Source organism: Tamandua tetradactyla, chromosome 12 (genome assembly GCF_023851605.1).
Source record: "Tamandua tetradactyla isolate mTamTet1 chromosome 12, mTamTet1.pri, whole genome shotgun sequence".
Taxonomy (NCBI): domain Eukaryota; kingdom Metazoa; phylum Chordata; class Mammalia; order Pilosa; family Myrmecophagidae; genus Tamandua; species Tamandua tetradactyla.
In genome coordinates, this window is record NC_135338.1 from 40,495,259 (window position 1) to 40,518,911 (window position 23,653).

Below are 23,653 nucleotides of genomic sequence, written 5' to 3' on the forward strand. Positions count from 1 at the left end.
CTCATGCTAAGGAAAAAAAATGACTTTTTATTATTATAGCTATTTGGTGAGCAGGTTGTTAGAGCATGGTTATCCTGAAAACTGGTTTCAATTTATTAAATTGAATTCAATAAATTGAATGGTAAGCATGGGAGATTTTACCTACATTCTGGTAGACAGTGATAACGTAAAGATATAGAAACCCTAAAGCAACCGTTAAATAACCAAAGAATTATTGCTAAAACTCAACAAAGGAAATAAATGGAATCATAAAATTCCTGAATTAACCCAAGAAAAGGAAGATAAAAAAGAAAATGGGAATCAAAGAACAGATGGGGCTAACAGAAAACTAATAGCAAGATTATGGATTTAAACCTAACATAAATATAATTAAAATATAAATTGTCCAAACAACCCAAATAAAAGACAGAGATTGTCAGACTAAATTAAAAAGCAAGACCTATTGCATGCTATTTATAGGAAATGCACTTTAATATACAGTCACAGCAAGGTTAGAAGTAAAAGTAGGGGAAAAGAATTCCATGGTAACATTAATCAAAAGAAATTTGGATTGACTCTTTCAAATATTAGACAAGGTATATTAAAGAATAAAGGATATCAAAAGGGATAAAAAAAAGCTCATTTAATGAGTCAAGTCACTAAGAAGACAAAATAATCCTAAATATTTATGCTTTTATACATGAAGCAAAAACTGATGGAAATGCAATGTGTGGGTTTGAAGCCATTATGTACTCCAGAAAAGCTATGTCCTTTAGATCCTCATTCAATATTGCTGGGTGGGATATTGTTCTGATTGTTTGCAAGGAGATGTGACTCACCCAATTGTGGGTGGTAACTTTTGATTAGGTGGTTTCCCTGGAAATGAAAGGTGGGTGCTTACTGGAGAACTTTAAAAGGAAACCATTTGGAAAAAGCTTTAGAGCAACCAGAGCCATCAGAACCAGCAGAGCCAACAGAAAGGAAAGAGCCCCGGGGAAGCTGTCAAAGAGAAAGCTAGCAATTCTCACCATGTGCCTTTCCAGCTGAGAGAGAAACCCTGAATGTCATCAGCCTCCTTGAACCAGGGTATCTTTCCCTGGATGCATTAGATTGCACATTTTTATAGTCTTGCTTTAATTTGGACATTTTCACAGCCTTGGAACTGTAAACTTGCAACTTAATAAATTCCCCTATTTGAAAGTCTTTTCCGTTTCTGGTATATTGCATACCAGTAGCTTGCAAACTAAAACATGCAAGAAAAAAATATATCAACATATAATCGAAAATTTAAATATCCATTTCTTAATAAATGATAGAACAACTGGACAGAAAAATCAGCAAAAACTTAGAATTCTTAAACAACACTATCAACAGCTTTGCCTGACTGACACTTTTAGAATTCATCATTCAACAACAGCAGAATGCACTTTTTTTCTCAAGTGCATAAAAAACATTTTCTAAAACAGAGCATATTCTGAGCCATACACAAGTCTTGTTTCTCTTGGGTAAACACCTGAGATATCTATAGAGATATCTATGAGATAACTGGGTCACATGTTAAGTATATGTTTGGAAACTGCCAAATTATTTTTTTAAGTTGTCATACCATTTGCAGTCTCACCAGCAATGTATGAGAATTCTATAACCCATCAGGTCTTGGTATTTCCAATTTGTTTTATTTTAGCCATTCTTATAGGTGTATAGTTATATCTCATCATGGTTTTAGTTTGTATGTCTTTAACGACTAATAATGTTGTGCATTTTTTCTTTTTGTGTCCATACATCATCTTTAGTTATGTGTCTGTTCAAATCAATTTTTTAATTGGGCATTTTGTTTTTCAGAGTTTTGAGAGTTGGTTTTATATTGTAGGTACAATTCCACGATCAGACAATGTCTTGGAAATATTTGTTCCCAGTCTGTGGCACTTCTTATTGTTCTGCCAACATTGTCTCAAAGAGAAGAAGTTATTTGGTCTTGATGAACTTAACTTCATCATTTTTTTAATGGATCATGTTTTGGGGATTATATCTAAGAAAAGTTCACTTAACCCATGTTAAAAAGAATTTCTCATACATCTTCTTCTAGAAGTTTTATAATTTCAGTCTTTATATTTGGTTCTATTATGCATTTTGAGGTACTATTTGTATATTGTATGAGGTGTGGTTTGAGGAAGATTAGTTTATTTGTCTGTTTTTGCACATGGACATTCAATTGTTCAAACCACCATTTGTTGAAAAGAATCCTTTCTCCATAGAATTGCTTTCACAGTTTTATTGAAAGTCCATTAAATATATGTGTATATATATATATATTCCTGAATTTTCCGTTCTGTTCCATTGACGTATATGTCTTATCTTTTGCTAATATCATCTTGTCCTAACAACTGTAATACATAGTAAGTTTTAAATTAGGCCATTTGAGTAATCCAACATTGTTCTTTTTTGAAATGTTTGTTTGTTTGTTTTAATATCTTTCCTTTCCATCTAAATCCTAGAATCAGCTTGCCAATTTCTACAAAAGTATCCTCCTGGAATTTTGATTGAGGTTGCATTGAATTTCATCAGAATCAACATCTTAACAATATTGAATCTTCCTATCTATATTGGCTGTGGTAGTTAGATTCAGGTGTCAACTTGGCTAGGTGAAGGTGCCTAATTCTATTGCTGTGGGCATGAGCCAATGGCATGTGAACTTCATCTATTGCTGATTACATCTGCAGTTGGCTAGGAGGTATGCCTGCTACAATGAATGATGTTTGATTTAATTGGCTGGTGCTTAAATGAGAGAGCTCAACGTAGCACAGCCAAGCAGCTCAGCATACCTCATCTCAGCACTTGCAGCTCAGCCCAGGTCTTTGGAGATGCAGAAAGAAATCACCCCGGGGAAAGTTGTTGGAACCCAGAGGCCTAGAGAGAAGGCCCCCATAAGAAAAAAACCTCAGTTGAAAGTTAGCTGCCTTTTCTCTGAAGAACTATACGTTGCCGCGTCCTCTTTTTCCTCCCCGGTTTGACATGGTTCCCTGGAAGGAAGGGCGGTGGCAAGGCCTTCAACGCCCCAAAAGAGGACGAGGCATAAAATGGTGTAATAGAAAAATACTAACCTCCATTACCATACACAGGAGTTTACAATGAAGATGGCCATAGAATTGTAAATGTCAACGGTAGGCACGTTAAATTTAACTCTTTATCATTTATAGAAAAACTTAGAAGAGCAAGCCCCCCTTAGTGTCTTTTTGGGGCCTAAAACGAAACGAGATCTTTTACAACAGTTAGTGAAATCACAGTTAAGATGGAGTTTAACATGCTGCCCCTGGTTCAGGGAACCTGTCCAAAAACTTCAAGAGGAAATAAAAGAATAAAAAAAACTGATACCTATCACCACGCAATCTCCCCCACCACGGCGCCAGTCCATGCCAATGAAACAATAAAAAATCTAAATAGACAATATGACCTTTTAATCATAAACCAAATTAAAATAGGTCTTAACATATAGCCTCACCTGTAGAATAATAGGAACAAAAAGTCTAAACTCAGAAAAACTGCAAACAATGTCTGCGGCTTAAGCCAATATCTTGCTGCTATCGAAATCTTATGTACATGTTCCTAAGAAAATCAGAATGTGCACTTTCGCTTTGCTTCCCTGAACCTGTAACCTTACCTAAAATGTAAGCCATAACGCAACCATGATCCTGTGATACCTGTTTTTTTGCCAAGAATAAGGGTATAAAATCAGTTAAGCAAAAATAAATTTAAGCAACTCTTCTCAGAGCACTCTGAGCTGTCTCCTGGTGTTCTTCTCGTGCCGACAACCCTCCACACCTTCAGGCCCATTCCCTCTGCTGCGGCTGGACCTTGGCAATACCTTAACTAAATAAATCCCCTTTTATTGAAAGCCAATCCATCTCTGGTGTGTTGCATTCCGGCAGCTAGCAAACTAAAACATTGGCATATTTCTCTATTTCTTAAGGTCTTTTTACGTTGCATTTATCTGTTTTGTAGTTTTCAGCACACAGATCCTCCATATTTATTTTAGATTTATACGTATTTTATTTTCTAATGTTATAGTAAATTTAGTAGTTTTTCATTTCAATTTGCAAATGTACATTTCCAGTCTATGGAAATAAAATAGGTTTTGTAAATAGATCTTGTATCCTTTGACTTTGTTAACTTCTTATTCTAGTAGATTTTTGCAGAGTGTTTAGTATTCTACATGAACAATCATGTCATCTGTGAATAGTGAGTTTTATTTCTTCCTTTTTCAAAAAGCATTTTTTTCTTCTTGTATTATAACACTAGTAAGTACCTCCAGTATGAAGCTGAATAGGAGTGGTGAGTATGACATTCTTGTCTTTCACCACTGAGTATAATATTACTATCAGTCTTGTACAGATCCCTTTTAAGAAATTGAGGAAATTTCCTTCCATTCCTAGTTTTCTAAGACTTGCATTCCTAGTTTTCTAAGATTTGTTTATTGACTTTCTTTTCTGCATCAAGAATGCATGTTGTATTTTCTCAAACATTTTTTCCTGTATCTCTTGAGATGATTATGATTTTTCTTCCTCAGTCTGTTAATATGGGGAATTACAGTGATTGATTCTTTAATTAATTAGTAAATATCTCGAGGCAAATGAAAATGAAAACACAACATATCAAAACCTATGGGATGCAGCAAAGGCAGTGCTAAGAGGGAAATTTATTGCCCTAAATGCCTATATCAGAAAAGAAGAAAGGGCAAAAATTCGGGAATTAACTGTCCACTTGGAAGAACTGGAGAAAGAACAGCAAACTAACCCCAAAGCAAGCAAAAGGAAAGAAATAACAAAGATTAGACCAGAAATAAATGAAATGGAGAACATGAAAACAACTGAGAAAATCAATAAGACCAGAAGTTGGTTCTGTGAGAAAATCAACAAGATTGATAGGCCCTTAGCAAGATTGACAAAAAGAAGAAGAGAGAGGACGCAAATAAATAAGATCAGAAATGGAAGAGGAGACATAACCACTGACCCCACAGAAATAAAGGCGGTAATAACAGGATACTAGGAACAACTTTACGCTAATAAATACAACAATGTAGATGAAATGGACAAGTTCCTAGAAAGGCATGAACAACCAACTTTGACTCAAGAAGAAATAGATGACCTCAACAAACCAATCACAAGTAAAGAAATTGAATCAGTCATTCAAAAGCTTCCCAAAAAGAAAAGTCCAGGACCAGACGGCGTCACATGTGAATTCTACCAAACATTCCAGAAAGAATTAGTACCAACTCTTCTCAAACTCTTCAACAAAATTGAAGTGGAGGGAAAGCTACCTAATTCATTCTATGAAGCCAACATCTCCCTCATACCAAAACCAGGCAAAGATATTACAAAAAAAGAAAACTACAGACCAATCTCTCTAATGAATATAGATGCAAAAATCCTCAACAAAATTCTAGCAAATCGAATCCAGCAACACATTAAAAGAATTATACATCATGACCAAGTAGGATTCATCCCAGGTATGCAAGGATGGTTCAACATAAGAAAATCAATTAATGTAATACACGATATCAACAAATCAAAGCAGAAAAATCACATGATCATCTCAATTGATGCAGAGAAGGCATTTGACAAGATTCAACATCCTTTCCTGTTGAAAACACTTCAAAGGATAGGAATACAAGGGAACTTCCTTAAAATGATAGAGGGAATATATGGAAAAAACCACAGCTAATATCATCCTCAATGGGGAAAAATTGAAAACTTACCCCCTGAGATCAGGAACAAGACAAGGATGTCCACTATCACCACTGTTATTCAACATCGTGTTGGAGGTTCTAGCCAGAGCAATTAGACAAGAAAAAGAAATACAAGGCATCAAAATTGGAAAGGAAGAAGTAAAACTATCACTGTTTGCAGATGATATGATACTATACGTCGAAAACCCTGAAAAATCCACAGCAAAACTACTAGAGCTAATAAATGAGTACAGCAAAGTAGCAGGTTACAAGATCAACATTCAAAAATCTGTAGCGTTTCTATACACTAGCAGTGAACAAGCTGAGGGGGAAATCAAGAAACGAATTCCATTTACAATTGCAACTAAAAGAATAAAATACTTAGGAATAAATTTAACTAAAGAGACAAAAGACCTATACAAAGAAAACTACAAAAAACTGTTAAAAGAAATCACAGAAGACCTAAATAGATGGAAAGGCATACCGTGTTCATGGATTGGAAGACCAAATATACTTAAGATGTCAATTCTACCTAATTGATTTACAGATTCAATGCAATAGCAATCAAAATCCCAACAACTTATTTTTCAGAAATAGAAAAACCAATAAGCAAATTTATCTGGAAGGGCAGGATGCCCCGAATCGCTTAAAGTATCTTGAGGGAAAAAAACGAAGCTGGAGGTCTCACGCTGCCTGACTTTAAGGCATATTATGAAGCCACAGTGGTCAAAAGAGCATGGTACTGGCATAAAGATAGATATATTGACCAATGGAATCGAATAGAGTGCTCATATATAGACCCTCTCATCTATGGACATTTGATCTTTGATAAGGCAGTCAAGCCAACTCACCTGGGACAGAGCAGTCTCTTCAATAAATGGTGCCTAGAGAACTGGATATCCATATGCAAAAGAATGAAAGAGGACCCGTATCTCACACCCTATACAAAAGTTAACTCAAAATGGATCAAAGATCTAAACATTAGGTCTAAGACCATAAAACATTTAGAGGAAAATTTAGGGAGCTATCTTATGAATCTTACAACTGATGGCAATTTTATGGACCTTAAACCTAAAGTAAGAGCACTGAAGAAAGAAAGAAAGAAATGGGAGCTCCTCAAAATTAAATACTTTTGTGCATCAAAGAACTTCATCAAGAAAGTAGAAAGACAGCCTACACAATGGGAGACAATATTTGGAAACGACATATCAGATAAAGGTCTAGTATCCAGAATTTATAAAGAGATTGTTGAACTCAACAACAAAAAGACAGCCAACCCAATTACAAAATGGGAAAAAGACTTGAACAGACACCTCTCAGAAGAGGAAATACGGATGGCCAAAAGGCACATGAAGAGATGCTCAGTGTCCCTGGCCATTAGAGAAATGCAAATCAAAACCACAATGAGATATCATCTCACACCCACCAGAATGGCCATTATCAACAAAACAGAAAATGACAAGTGCTGGAGAGGATATGGAGAAAGAGGCACACTTATCCACTGTTGGTGGGAATGTCAAATGGTGCAACCACTGTGGAAGGCAGTTTGGCAGTTCCTCAAAAAGCTGAATATAGAATTGCCATATGACCCAGCAATACCATTGCTAGGTATCTACTCAGAGGACAAGGGCAAAGACACAAACGGACATTTGCACACCAATGTTTATAGCAGCATTATTTACAATTACAAAGATATGGAAACAGCCAAAATGTCCATCAACAGACGAGTGGCTAAACAAACTGTGGTATATACATAACGATAGAATATTATGCAGCTTTAAGACAGAATAAACTTATGAAGCATGTAATAACATGGATGGACCTAGAGAACATTATGCTGAGTGAGACTAGCCAAAACCTAAAGGACAAATACTGTATGGTCGCACTGATGTGAACCGACATTAGAGAATAAACTTGGAATATGTCATTGGTAACAGAGACCATCAGGAGATAGAAATAGGGTAAGATAATGGGTAATTGGAGCTGAAGGGATACAGACTGTGCAACAGGACTGGATACAAAAACTCAGAAATGGACAGCACAATACTACCTAATTGTAATGTAATTAGGTTAAAACACTGAATGAAGCTACATCTGAAGTATAGTTTTTTTTCTTTTTTTATTTTTCTCTATATTATCGTTTTATTTCTTTTTCTTTGTCTTTCTATTTCTTTTTCTAAATCAATGCAAATGTACTAAGAAATGATGAATATGCATCTATGTGATGATATTAAGAATTACTGATTGTATATGTAGAATGGAATGATTTCTAAATGTTGTGTTAGTTAATTTTTTTAATTAATAAAAAAAGTAAAAAAATTTCATATCTGTAATAGCAATTTCAATGTTCTTGTCTGCTAATTCTTATATCTGAGGCATCATGGGGTCAGTTTCATCTTAGTGTATTTTCTTATGATTTTGTGTTCTTGCTTTCCTGCTTCAGTGCATATCTAGTATTTTTTGTTATATGTAAGAAATTATGAATGGTGCATATGCAATGCAGGTATGCTGCCTGCATTTAAAGGGCTTTGTTTTATGTTCTTACAAATAGTTAACTTATTAGTGAATCATCTGGATGCTGTCAGATTTATTTATATGCCTTGTTAGGATGGGTCTGTTTTGATTTCCATCTTAGTACTAGCAAATTATCCTTATCTTATTATGAGTTTTTTGTTTCTAAAGCATGGCCTTTTGCAGATATCAACTGATTATCTGAGGTGTTCAGTGAGATCTCCTCACTCAAATATTTCCCAGTGCTACACAACTTCTAGTGTTTCTGTTTGACTCTCTGCCCCACAGTAGCCACTCTCTGCTGGCCTTGGGGAGTCTTGTCCTGTGCATGAATTGCCTAATTCTTACCCATGGACCCTAAGGAACCCACATACAACAGACATCTGCTCCCTTCTTGTGTAGATTCTTTGGCTCAAGTATAGCTTCTACCCCTCCCATACCTTGGCATCTCAGTGTCTCTGAAATTTAATCTCTGCTTGTCTGCACAGCAGGACTGTCATCACTCTTTATTTGGGTTTTATTTCCCTGCACCACGATCTGAAAAGAGCCCCCAGGCAGATAGCAAAGAAGTCCTTAGGGATTGCATCATTTGTTTCCCTCTCTCAGGATTTGTAATCCTGCACTGCCTGTTGTCAAATGCCTGAAACAGCTACTTCAAATATTTTGTACTGTTGTGTAGTTCTTTAAAGCAAGATGGTAAGTATAATACCAATTACTTTGTCTCAGCTTGAAGGCAGTAGTCATTCCAGATTCTCCTTTTAAATTGAGTGTGATGAACTTGCTTGCTAGGTGTATTCCACATTCGATCCTTCCATAGTAAAATTTCCAAATATCAGACCCTTTTTATCTTGTTGATAGCAACCATGGAATCTAAGGAATCTTACTATTTTCATTCTAAACTTACTGCTTACTGATTTCTGAGGGCCCCCATCCTGTGATTCATTCCTCTCTATTAAAAATATATATTGAGAACTTCCTGGAAGATGGCGGCTTAGTAAGATGCGTGGATCTTAGTTTCTTCTCCAGGACACCTAGTAGGGGAGTAGAAACGATACAGAAAGCGCCCAAAGCCACAACAGAGATAAAAAAGACAGCGTACCCCATCCTGGAACGGCTGGCTGGCTGAGAGAAGCAGCTCGGGTGAGATCGCCGAGGCGCGCGGGCCTTACCGGGCGGGGTGGCAAGCGGCCGGAGTTACTCCCTTCCCCCTTCCTGGGCCGGCTGGGAGAATTGGAGAGGTGGTCCCCTGAAACCAAGGCGACTGGCGCCCACACCACGCGCAGCCCCCGGATCAACTGAGAGAATTGGATCGGAAACCCCCAGGCCGCGGAGAACGGTGACCCCGTGACTCCCGGGGAACGTGCACTCTCTCAGGCGGGCCGCTGCCGCTGGCGCCCTCCCGCCACGCGTGTTGCCCAGGGCCGACTAGGAAATTCGGATGGGCTCTTTCCCTGGCTGCGGTGACCAGCAACCCTCCCTGCGTTCGGACCCCGGGCCGGCTCAAGCCGCTTCGGCTAGCGAACCCCCAGGACGGCGAGAGTTTTCCAAAGTTTAAGGTCCCACAGCACCTTTTACTGGTGGGACCCGCAGACAAACGTGTGCCACGAGCGCCACCTACTGGGCAGGATAAGAAAAACAGAACCCAGAGATTTCACAGAAAAATATTACAACCTTGCTGGGTCCAACACCAAGAGAAATCTGAATAAATGCCCAGACGCCAGCAGCAGAAGATAACTGTCCACGCTCAAAAGATTGAGAATATGGCTCAGTCAAAGGAACAAACCAATAGCTCAAATGAGACACAAGAGCTGAGACAACTAATGCTGAATATACGAACAGAAATGGAAAACCTCTTCAAAAATGAAATCGATAAATTGAGGGAGGACATGAAGAGGACATGGGCTGAACATAAAGAAGAAATAGAAAAACTGAAAAAACAAATCGCAGAACTTATGGAAGTGAAGGATAAAGTAGCAAACATAGAAAAAATAATGGATAGCTACAATGATAGATTTAAAGAGACAGAAGATAGAATTAGTGATTTGGAGGATGGAACATCTGAATTCCAAAAAGAAACAGAAACTATAGGGAAAAGAATGGAAAAATTTGAACAGGGTATCAGGGAACTCAAGGACAATATGAACCGCACAAATATACGTGTTGTGGGTGTCCCAGAAGGAGAAGAGAAGGGAAAAGGAGGAGAAAAACTAATGGAAGAAATTATCACTGAAAATTTCCCAACTCTTATGAAAGACCTAAAATTACAGATCCAAGAAGTGCAGCGCACCCCAAAGAGATTAGACCCAAATAGGCGTTCTCCAAGACACTTACTAGTTAGAATGTCAGAGGTCAAAGAGAAAGAGAAGATCTTGAAAGCAGCAAGAGAAAAACAATCCATTACATACAAGGGAAACCCAATAAGACTTTGTGTAGATTTCTCAGCAGAAACCATGGAAGCTAGAAGACAGTGGGATGATATATTTAAAATACTAAAAGAGAAAAACTGCCAACCAAGACTCCTATATCCAGCAAAATTATCCTTCAAAAATGAGGGAGAAATTAAAACATTCTCAGACAAAAAGTCACTGAAAGAATTTGTGACCAAGAGACCAGCTCTGCAAGAAATACTAAAGGGAGCACTAGAGTCAGATACAAAAAGACAGAAGAGAGAGATATGGAAAAGAGTGTAGAAAGAAGGAAAATCAGATATGATATATATAATACAAAAGGCAAAATGTTAGAGGAAAATATTATCCAAACAGTAATAACACTAAATGTCAATGGACTGAATTCCCCAATCAAAAGACATAGATTGGCAGAATGGATTAAAAAACAGGATCCTTCGATATGCTGTCTACCGGAAACACATCTTAGACCCAAAGATAAACATAGGTTGAAAGTGAAAGGTTGGGAAAAGATATTTCATGCAAATAACAACCAGAAAAGAGCAGGAGTGGCTATACTAATATCCAACAAATTAGACTTCAAATGTAAAACAGTTAAAAGAGACAAAGAAGGACACTATATACTAATAAAAGGAACAATTAAACAAGAAGACATAACAATCATAAATATTTACGCACCGAATCAGAATGCCTCAAAATACGTGAGGAATATACTGCAAACACTGAAAAGGGAAATAGACTCATATACCATAATAGTTGGAGACTTCAACTCACCACTCTCATCAAGGGACAGAACATCTAGACAGAGGATCAACAAAGAAATAGAGAATCTGAATATTACTATAAATGAACTAGACTTAATAGACATTTATAGGACATTACATCCCACAACAGCAGGATACACCTTTTTCTCAAGTGCTCATGGATCATTCTCAAAGATAGACCATATGCTGGGTCACAAAGCAAGTCTTAACAAATTTAAAAAGATTGAAATCTTACACAACACTTTCTCGGACCATAAAGGAATGATGTTGGAAATCAATAATAGGCAGAGTGCCAGAAAATTCACAAATACGTGGAGGCTCAACAACACACTCCTAAACAACGACTGGGTCAAAGAAGAAATTGCAAGAGAAATTAGCAAATACCTCGAGGCGAATGAAAATGAAAACACAACATATCAAAACTTATGGGACGCAGCAAAGGCAGTGCTAAGAGGGAAATTTATTGCTCTAAATGCCTATATCAGAAAAGAAGAAAAGGCAAAAATTCAGGAATTAACTATCCATTTGGAAGAACTGGAGAAAGAACAGCAAGCTAACCCCAAAGCAAGCAAAAGGAAAGAAATAACAAAGATTAGAGCACAAATAAATGAAATTGAAAACATGAAAACAATAGAGAAAATCAATAAGGCCAGAAGTTGGTTCTATGAGAAAATCAATAAGATTGATGGGCCCTTAGCAAGATTGACAAAAAGAAGAAGAGAGAGGATGCAAATAAATAAGATCAGAAATGGAAGAGGAGACATAACTACTGACCTCACAGAAATAAAGGAGGTAATAACAGGATACTATGAACAACTTTACGCTAATAAATACAACAATTTAGAGGAAATGGACGGGTTCCTGGAAAGACATGAACAACCAACTTTGACTCAAGAAGACATAGATGACCTCAACAAACCAATCACAAGTAAAGAAATTGAATTAGTCATTCAAAAGCTTCCTAAAAAGAAAAGTCCAGGACCAGATGGCTTCACATGTGAATTCTACCAAATGTTCCAGAAAGAATTAGTACCAATTCTCTTCAAACTCTTCAAAAAAATCGAAGTGGAGGGAAAACTACCTAATTCATTCTATGAAGCCAACATCACCCTCATACCAAAACCAGGCAAAGATATTACAAAAAAGAAAACTACAGACCAATCTCTCTAATGAATACAGATGCAAAAATCCTCAATAAAATTCTAGCAAATCGTATCCAACAACACATTAAAAGAATTATACATCATGACCAAGTAGGATTCATCCCAGGTATGCAAGGATGGTTCAACATAAGAAAATCAATTAATGTAATACACCTTATCAACAAATCAAAGCAGAAAAATCACATGATCATCTCAATTGTTGCAGAGAAGGCATTTGACAAGATTCAACATCCTTTCCTGTTGAAAACACTTCAAAAGATAGGAATACAAGGGAACTTCCTTAAAATGATAGAGGGAATATATGAAAAGCCCACAGCTAATATCATCCTCAATGGGGAAAAATTGAAAACTTTCCCCCTAAGATCAGGAACAAGACAAGGATGTCCACTATCACCACTATTATTCAACATTGTGTTGGAGGTTCTAGCCAGAGCAATTAGACAAGAAAAAGAAATACAAGGCATCAAAATTGGAAAGGAAGAAGTAAAACTATCACTGTTTGCAGACGATATGATACTATACGTCGAAAACCCGGAAAAATCCACAACAAAACTACTAGAGCTAATAAATGAGTACAGCAAAGTAGCAGGTTACAAGATCAACATTCAAAAATCTGTAGCATTTCTATACACTAGTAATGAACAAGCTGAGGGGGAAATCAAGAAACGAATCCCATTTACAATTGCAACTAAAAGAATAAAATACCTAGGAATAAATTTAACTAAAGAGACAAAAAACCTATATAAAGAAAACTACAAAAAACTGCTAAAAGAAATCACAGAAGACCTAAATAGATGGAAGGGCATACCGTGTTCATGGATTGGAAGACTAAATATAGTTAAGATGTCAATCCTACCTAAATTGATTTACAGATTCAATGCAATACCAATCAAAATCCCAACAACTTATTTTTCAGAAATAGAAAAACCAATAAGCAAATTTATCTGGAAGGGCAGGGTGCCCCGAATTGCTAAAAACATCTTGAGGAAAAAAAACGAAGCTGGAGGTCTCGTGCTGCCTGACTTTAAGGCATATTATGAAGCCACAGTGGTCAAAACAGCATGGTATTGGCATAAAGATAGATATATCGACCAATGGAATCAAATAGAGTGCTCAGATATAGACCCTCTCATCTATGGACATTTGATCTTTGATAAGGCAGTCAAGCCAACTCACCTGGGACAGAGCAGTCTCTTCAATAAATGGTGCCTAGAGAACTGGATATCCATATGCAAAAGAATGAAAGAAGACCCATCTCTCACACCCTATACAAAAGTTAACTCAAAATGGATCAAAGATCTAAACATTAGGTCTAAGACCATAAAACAGTTAGAGGAAAATGTTGGGAGATATCTTATGGATCTTACAACTGGAGGCGGTTTTATGGACCTTAAACCTAAAGCAAGAGCACTGAAGAAGGAAATAAATAAATGGGAACTCCTCAAAATTAAACACTTTTGTGCATCAAAGAACTTCATCAAGAAAGTAGAAAGACAGCCTTCACAATGGGAGACAATATTTGGAAATGATATATCAGATAAAGGTCTAGTATCCAGAATTTATAAAGAGATTGTTGAACTCAACAACAAAAAGACAGCCAACCCAATTACAAAATGGGAAAAAGACTTGAACAGACACCTCTCAGAAGAGGAAATACGGATGGCCAAGAGACACATGAAGAGATGCTCAATGTCCCTGGCCATTAGAGAAATGCAAATCAAAACCACAATGAGATATCATCTCACACCCACCAGAATGGCCATTATCAACAAAACAGAAAATGACAAGTGCTGGAGAGGATGCGGAGAAAGAGGCACACTTATCCACTGTTGGTGGGAATGTCAAAGGGTGCAACCACTGTGGAAGGCAGTTTGGCGGTTCCTCAAAAAGCTGAATATAGAATTGCCATACGACCCAGCAATACCATTGCTAGGTATCTACTCAAAGGACTTAAGGGCAAAGACACAAACGGACATTTGCACACCAATGTTTATAGCAGCGTTATTTACAATTGCAAAGAGATGGAAACAGCCAAAATCTCCATCAACAGAAGAGTGGCTAAACGAACTGTGGTATATACATACGATGGAATATTATGCAGCTTTAAGACAAGATAAACTTATGAACCATGTAATAACATGGATGGACCTAGAGAATATTATGCTGAGTGAATCCAGCCAAAAACTAAAGGACAAATACTGTATGGTCCCACTGATGTGAACGGACATTCGAGAATAAACTTGAAATATGTCATTGGTAACAGAGTTCAGCAGGAGTTAGAAACAGGGTAAGACAATGGGTAATTGAAGCTGAAGGGATACAGACTGTGCAACAGGACTAGATACAAAAACTCAAAAATGGACAGCACAATAATACCTAATTGTAAAGTAATCATGTTAAAACACTGAATGAAGCTGCATCTGAGCTATAGGTTTTTGTTTTGTTTTGTTTTGTTTTGATTTTACTATTATTACTTTTATTTTTTTCTCTATATTAACATTCTATATCTTTTTCGGTTATGTTGCTAGTTCTTCTAAACCAATGCAAATGTACTAAGAAATGATGATCATGCATCTATGTGATGATGTTAAGAATTAATGATTGCATGTGTAGAATGGTATGATCTCTAAATGTTGGGTTAATTTCTTTTTTTCCATTAATTAAAAAAAAAAAAAAAAGAGAAGGGATAATTGGAGATGAAGGGATACAGACTGTACAACGGGACTGGATATAAAAACTCAGAAATGGACAGCACAATACTACCCAATTGTAATGCAATTATGTTAAAACACTGAATGAAGCTGCATGTGAGGTATAGGTTTTTTGTTTTTGTTTTTTTTTCTTTCTATTATTGTTTTAATTCTTATTCTGTTGTCTTTTTATTTCTTTTTCTAAATCAATGCAAATGTACTAAGAAATGATGAATATGCAACTATGTGATGTTATTAAGAATTACTGATTGTACATGTAGATTGGAATGATTTCTAATTGTGTTGTTAATTCTTTTTTTAATTAATAAAAATAAATAAATAAATAAATAATAGGGGGAACAAATGTTAAAATAAATTTAGTTTGAAATGCTAGTGATCAATGAAAACAAGGGGTAAGGGGTATAATAGGTATAATCTTTTTTTTCTTGCCTGTGTTCGTTTTATTTCTTTTTCTATTGTCTTTTTGTTTCTTTTTCTGAATTAATGCAAATGTTATAAGAAATGATGAATATGCAACTAGGTGATGATATTGTGAATTACTGATTATGTATGTTGTTTTATTTTGTTTCTTATTTTTAAATTAATAAATAAAAAAAAGAACATTAAAAAAAATATATATATATATTGATAATGTATCCACCTGCCATGCAAAAATGTGAATAATGACATTTTTGTTATAAATCATAATTATTAATAAGAATCAATAATAATAACCAGTCATAAGTAGTTTGGAGACAGTGAAACACGGTAATATGACAGGGGGGATCATTTCTCTAGATAGGATTTTAGGGAAAATCTTTCTGAGGAAGTAATAATCAAACTGATACTTGAATGGCATGAGGATTGGGAGGTAGATTGTTCTAGGATCAGCATTAAGCAATAGCAGAGATCCTCATGTGATAATAAGCTTGGTGTGTACTAGGTTCAGTAAAGTGGGTATGACTGAATATAGAGAACAAGGGGAGCATATTGTGAAATGAGATGTCATAGATGGGCAGGGTTCAGCAAGCATTGGTCTGTGGGTCAAATTTAGACTGGACACCTGTTTTGGTATAGCCTCCAAATTAATGGTTTTTACATTTTTAGTAAGTTGTAGAAAAACTTGAAAACTGTGGCACAGATCAGATGTGACCCATAAAGCAAGTATTTATTATCTGGTCTTTTACAGAAAAAATTTGCAGGCCCCCATTTTAGCAACTTGTTGGTCAAGTTAAATAATTTATATATATATTCTTCTTTTTTATTGATATATGATTTCCATATGATAAAATGCACAAATTGTTTTAATTTTTTTATAAAGTATAATTTCCAGGGAGTAAAATTCATCCTCTTTAGAATTCAGTTCTGTGGATTTCGACAAACTCAGACAGTCATGGAACCACCACAAGTATTAAGATAAAGAACAATTTCATTCACCCATAAAATGTCCTGGTATCATTTGTCGTCCACCCATCCTCCCAACCCAGGCCTTAACAACCACTGATCTGTTTTTGGTCCCCATATTTTTATTTTTTTGAGAATGTCATATAACTGAAATCAGAAAACATGTAATCTTTTCAGATTCAGATTCATCCACGTTGTGTGTTTCCATAGTACATTCCTTTTTATTGCTCAATAGTATTCCATTGTATGTGAAGGTTGAGGGGACATTTGGATCTCTTCCTTTTGGGGTGTTTATGAATAAAGCCGCTATAAACATTGAAATGCACAGATTAAGTATGCAGTTCAATGAATTTTGACAAATATATACATCTGATTAACCCCCAGCCCAATTAAGATATAGAATATTTCTATTATGACAGTGAGTTCCTTCCAGTCTTTTTCTAATAATCTCCCTCAACCATTATTTCCTTTGCCATAACTTAGTTTCCCTGTTCTAGAAGTTCATATAAATGGAATCATGAATATCTAAAAAGTTGGCATTTTACCTCAAGAAGAACAGAAGCAATTGAAGGCTTGAAAGGGGGAAATCAGCACCATCTGATTTATATTTTTAATTATCTTTTGGGCTACTGCGTGGAGAATAAGTAGTAGATGACTGTGTGCCGCTTAAGTGTACCTTTTCTTCACATCTTCTGGCGGCAATGTGGCTCACGAAAATTCCCGGGCAGACCAGAATTTACATACCAGCTCCGGTCCTACATCGTGAAGCCAGATTCAGAGCTCCATTCACGGCATCCGAAACTGCTTCTGCCTTTCCCAATTCTCCACAGCAGATGGCCCCAGAGCCCAATTCCTAGTCAGTCTCCAGGAGTTCCCTAAGCCCTGCGAGCCGGGCGCCCCATGCGGCTCCTGGCCGCGACTTCTGTGTGAGGCTGACTGCTGGCAAGGAGCGCTCGGGTCCCTGCCAAGGAGCTGAAGTTGATGACCAGCGAGGAGCAGCCTGGGGCATTGCGCCCAGGCTTGGGCAGCACTCCTTCTGGCCAGCGCTCCGAACTGCCTCCTGCTCTCATCTGGGGCGTCTTAGGCCAAGCGGAGCTGAAGTTCAACAAGACACAGGTCAGCCCTGGGACAGTACGCTCCAGGATCTCTCTGAGCCAGCTCCTGCGGGGGCGTTCTCTGGATAGATCGTGGGCGCTAGTGGGTCCGGAGCAAGCCGCGCTCTTAGGAGGCTACCCACTGGGAAAGGTGGGTCTTTGGGTTTGGAGATAGAAAGGAGAGGGCGTGTGAACTAGGCTTTGGAGGGAACCAACCAAAGAAACTCGTAGGGTGAGAAGGGGGCGGTGGTTGTAAAGTAGTCAACATTGGAAAGCAGAGAGGGGACAGTAGGGACCTGTGGTAGGTATCAGGGAACATATGGAGGGGATGCGGGGCTCCGGACGTGGTAAGTGAAAAAGTAGGCTTGTTTGTGTGGAGAGTTGGCTAGGGAAGCAGAGCACTTAAAAGCCTCTTCTTTCCCCTCTCCAGCCTCCTCTTTGGTGGTGAAGTCACAGCCCCTTCTGAGCCCTCCCTCTCCGAACAACTCAAACTCCTGAGCCTCCTGAAGGGGGAACAGGGCACGCGGAAGGCTGAGAATGAAATGGTAGAGGAGGATGAAGAAGTAGACACTAGTACGCTTAGAAAATGAGACTTTCGCCCCTACTGCAGCTGGCGCTGCTGCTCGCCTTGCCTAGGAGTCTGAGAGGAAGGGGGTGTCATTCTCCTCCCTGCGAGTGCCACCAGGAGGACGACTTCAGAGTCACCTGCAAGGATGTCCACCACATCCCCAGGCTACCGCCCAATACCCAAACACTGTGAGTACCCGGGAGAAGAGAAGGTAGGATGCAGAGGCCAAAGAGTAGCTGGAAAGGTGGATGCAAGTGTGTAAAAACACCTTGGGAACAGGCCAAAGGTGTGTGTGTGTTGTGTGTGCATGTGTGTGTGTGCACACGTGCGCTTGCATCCGCATGTGTGTATGTGTATCTGTTTGTGCACTGAGTACAAACTCTAAGCCATGCTGAAACTTAATTCCATTTCAGGTATTATTAAGGTCAATAGCAGCTCAAAAACTGATCTTTTTGTATTATCTTGGGTAACGAAAAATTTCACCTTTTGGGAAATTATCTTAGCAAATATTGACAAAAATTTAATCAGTGGCTCTTTAAAAAAAAATACCCTTCATACAATGTGTATCCTTACTCAAATGAGAACTACCCACTGATTCAGAATTCTCCTTTAACAGGCGTGGGAGAGGTATAAAGGGATACAATTTCATAAAATGCATTTTTATCTTCATGTTAAATGTTACCGAGTTAGAAACTTAATGTTAAATAAACTTCATATTTATCTGTTCTTTATCAAGAAATTTAAATCAATTACCATCGAAAGGATAACTGACCCAAGGGGGGAAATTTTTCTATAATGATTAGAAGCAAAACAGAAGGAGAGAATAATAAAATAACCTAGGGTGGATAAACCAGATAAGGTAAGAAAGTGTGAGTTATTAAAGAGAATGTAGATTAAAACAAAAAAGCTGATGTGGTACTTCATGTCTTTCTCAAAAATTTAGATCATAGGAACATTCAGCAGTAGGTGATGAACATTTCAGCACAGACTTCTGTACTCTGAGATACTATTTTCCTGTTTCATCTGGATCAATTAGTGCAATAACTTCCAAACAGTGCTCTAGTCCTCATATTGCCACCACAGGATATAATATGCTCTTATCATCATCTCAATTAACCCCCTACATTGGCTCCTTGTGATATCCAGGATAAAACTCTAAAGTCTTTTGTAACACCTATGAGATACTTCAAGACGTAGCCCAGTCTTTTTCTCCAGTCCTACCTCTCCTCTCTCTGACTCCCCACTCCTACTGAATAGAACCTCTGATACTTCCCCCCAGGTTCTTTCCTCTCAGTCTTGCCCTGCCTTCCCACATTTTGTCTCCTCTGCCTAAAACACCTTTCCCTTTATTTCATCTGGCTAATGTCTACCTCAAGATCCAAATTAGTGGTCAATTCCTTCTGGAAGCTTCTCCTGGCCCATGATCCCTAGGCTGGGTGAGCCACCCATCCCCCATAATAGTCTGTGCATGCCTGATCCTAGCCCTTATATACTGTTTGCTTTCCCATTACTTGTTGTTTACATGAACTCATTTAGATCAGGGACCTTGTCATTCAACTCTGAATTCCTTGCACCAAGGATGAGATGTAGAACTACATAAGTGTTCAAGAAAAGCTTGGTGAATGAATGAATGTGTTAGTCCCAGATTATCCAATGTCAGGTAAGAAGAAGGAGCCAGAGACATTATTTCTTCAGGGACTTTTTAAAGAATTTCAAGAGCTATTGAAAAGAAATGTGGTTCTGACAGTAAAAAGGAATTCAAAGTCATCGTGTTTATAATTTCACCAAATGTTGAGGAGAATGGGTAATGTTGGAGAAAAAGTGCTGGGATAGGAGTCAGGAAATCCGTGTTCTCTTCATCCCTTTCTCACGCACTGTGAAACTGGGTAAGATAATTTATTTGGAAGGACCCAAGTTTCTTTCCAGGTAAAAGAGAGGATTCACTTAGTGTCTTCTGGTGTCTGTGATGCTAATGAGAATAGTCTGAGGGAAACCACTGAGTCACTAAAAGAGTAAGAAATGACTTAAGACAGCAGCAAGGAGATTCTAACCTTGGGAACAATGGGGGAGGTGGGTACTATGTTCTGAAGACTAAAGTTATTCTAAGCTGGTGAAGAGAAAATTGATGAAAAGTACGAATAAAATGGTACCCCAATTTAAACAGTAACTACATCCATCTGCAACAGCAGCAAACTACTTTTCTTATCTTTGGGGGGCAGTAGAACTCTTGTCAGTGGAAAACATATGTGAGAAGTCAAATATGTAAAGTCAATAGTTATCTTGTGTTTGTGTTGTGTGGGACTCTATTCTTGTCACTTGACATGAACTAATCTGTTTAATCTTCACGAAATCCAATTAAGTAGATGCATCTTAATATCCTCATTTTGCAGATAAGGAAACTGAGGCACAAAAAAAATGAAGAAACTTATTATCACACAGCTTGTGAGTTGTGGAAACAGAATTTGAAATACCAGTAGTCAGCTATGGAGCCTGTACCCTTAAAATACCACTTTCAGATAAAAGTGGTCTCACCCTGCCAGCTTTCCCTAGTGTGGTCCATGAGACTTTGTTCAATAAATCTCAGATAACCTCCGATGGTTATGGGCCTGAGAACTATGAAAAAACTCCAAAAATAGGAGGTTTGGAAAGGAGGGAATAAAAAAAAGAATATATCAAAATTATTGAAAGCATTCCCTGTTGAGAGAAACCAAATCTTTGTCATTAAAATCCTGTTAATGGATCTACTTTAATTTTATAGGAACCACTGCTGAAACATGTTATCTCACAAGTTTTCTGTTATTCAGAGGTTATTGTTTTTTAAGTTTATGAAGAGCCCTCATTGGTTTAAAATGTGAGGCCAGAGTTTGCTCATACATAGTTGTTTATTTCTGCAGATTTCATCAGGATGCTGTGTGACCACTGCCTAGCTATTTTACAAATTATTATAGTGCTAAGGCAATTTTTTCCTAAGCCTTACCTTCTACCCATAGATGATTATGGTAAAAGGTAAAGAAATTTCCTCTTATCCATACACTGACCACGTGATCTGATGGATGAGCAGAAGATACACGTCTGTGGCTCTTACTGAAGCAATGGTTCTGAATCTTTTTCTCACTCCCTCCAAGGGGCATGATGCACTTTCATTCTAATGGTGGGGTAGGAAGTGATGGACAGCTGGTATCTCCAACCTCCAGTGGATCCTAGGACATTTGATATACAGGAAGTTCTCCCAACTGAGAATCTCTGATTCTAAGGGGGCTTAAATGAAGCAAGTAGAATAAAACTAAATTTTGGCATTTAATTATAAACATATCACCTCAAAACCAAGGGTAGAAAGACTGACAGACCACTCTCATGTACAGAATTGCCATTTGCTCGCTCTGTGCACAAGAAGGCTACCCCTTCTCTGTATGTGGAGATGGATGTGGTTTGCCAGACTTTCTGGGTCTGTATGTACTCTTTCTCAAGGAACTGCTTCCTAACCTTGCTGTGCCAGTTTGAAAGGATTTATGTACCCTAGAAAAGCTATGTTTTAATGCTAATCAATCTTATGGGAACAACGATTTCTTCTAATCCCTATTCAGTGCTATAGGTTGGAAACCGGATTTAGTTGTCTCCATGGAGATGTAACTCAGTCAATTGTGGGTATTAAACTTGATCAGATGGAGACGTATCTCTACCCATTCTACATGGGTCTTGATTAGTTGACTGGAATCCTATAAAACAGGAGACATTTTTGAGAGAGTTCCTTTCTTGGGAATGAGGAGAGATTTGCAGAACCATGACAGAATGACAGAGAACCACAGAGTCCACCAGCCAGCGACCTTTAGAGATGAAGAAGGGAAATGCTGCTGGGAGCTTCATGAAAGAAGAGGCCTGGAGAGGAAGCTAGAAGAATGTCATCTTGCGTGCCATGTGCCTTTGCAGTTGAAAGAAAAACCCTGAACTTCATCTGCCTTTCTTGGGTGAAGGTAACCTCTTATTGGTGCCTTAATATGGACATTTTTATAGACTTGCTTTTATTGGGACATTTTCTCACCTTAGAACTGTAAACTAGCAACTTGTTAAATTCTCCTTCTTAAAGGCCTTTCTGTTTTTGGTATATTGCATTCCAGCAGCTAGTAAACTAGAACCCTTCTCTTGACCTTATAATCTACCAGATTTTAGTTTCATGACAGTGACATTCACCACCCTCACTGCCCCCACTGGTTTGGGCTTCACAAAAGTAATGTTTGTCCACCACATACTCTTAGGCCTTCAGAAATAATTCTGAGGAAATTGTTGTTGCTATTGCTGTTCCTGGGTCAGGTTTTTCTTCAGTTTTTAGTCATCTGCATTCTGCATCTGTGGCTCTAAGTGATGGACTATCTGGTGTTTCCTAAATTTAGTCACTCACAATCTTCAGGATCTTTGCCCTATGTGTGGTCCACCTGTACTATTTCCTCAAAATATTAAAATAATTCACTTATATAACTTAAAAAAATTTATTGAGAAAAGTGACTATAAATGGAAAATAGCATCACTTGTCATAATAGGAGGTGCCAGAAAATAAAATACAGTGGAACAAAAATGTAATTGAATTCTAGTATGAAACTATTGTCTGTGAACACTCTTACTTAGCCTGAGCCACTTTCTCTTTGCTTAAAAGGGAGATTAGCAAGTGTTAGAGAGGTATTAATGACACACCAATCCAACATGGTGTTTTTGGTGGTATCAGAAGGATTGAAAAACAATTGAAAAGGGAATAACTTTCTCATAGTGTTCAATTCTATTTAATGACTTGCGGGCACTTTACCTAAAATAATCTCATGTATCTCCTTTCACCCCTGTGCACATTTAAGGAAATGTGATTTTTATTCCACATTTCCAAATTGTTTTAGTCACAGTCAGAGGGCATGAAATAAATAACATATGATTTCCATCCTAAAGACAAACCCTCTGCTTCAGCACCCACAAGCTGCCCAAACCCAGTACTTTGTGTCTTGTAAAGGCAGCTTTATTTTATGCTTCTTGGTCCCATGATTCTCAAAATATATGGAACATACGCACAGAGACACACATTTTTAAAAAATCAGTCAAAGTTTTTGATGGCAAGTAAACGAAGACCCACCCTGGCTAACTTAAAGAGGAAATAAATGTTTTGAAAGAATAATACATATTTTACTGAATCATTGTATAACCAAGCTTTGAGAATAGGCTAGGGCCCAGCATGGGTGGGAAGTTGGAACCCTAGCCAACCATCTGGTCAGGATAACTCCTTGGGCAATGCCACAACCACAGCCCCTTGACACCTGCAGTAATGAGCTACCAGTCTGATAGCTGCTGGACAGTTCGTATTGCCGCCATAAACAAT

General features: G+C 37.7%; 1 protein-coding gene across 1 annotated transcript in view; it reads left to right on the top strand.

The window, feature by feature from the left end:
- Window positions 1–23,653, top strand: part of TSHR (thyroid stimulating hormone receptor) — a 211,143-nt gene that overhangs the window by 1,653 nt on the left and 185,837 nt on the right. Inside the window, exon 2 of the mRNA XM_077123229.1 lies at window positions 18,163–18,488. Coding sequence (XP_076979344.1) covers window positions 18,319–18,488 — 170 coding nt within the window. The 5' untranslated portion in view covers window positions 18,163–18,318. The remainder of the gene's footprint in view (window positions 1–18,162; window positions 18,489–23,653) is intronic.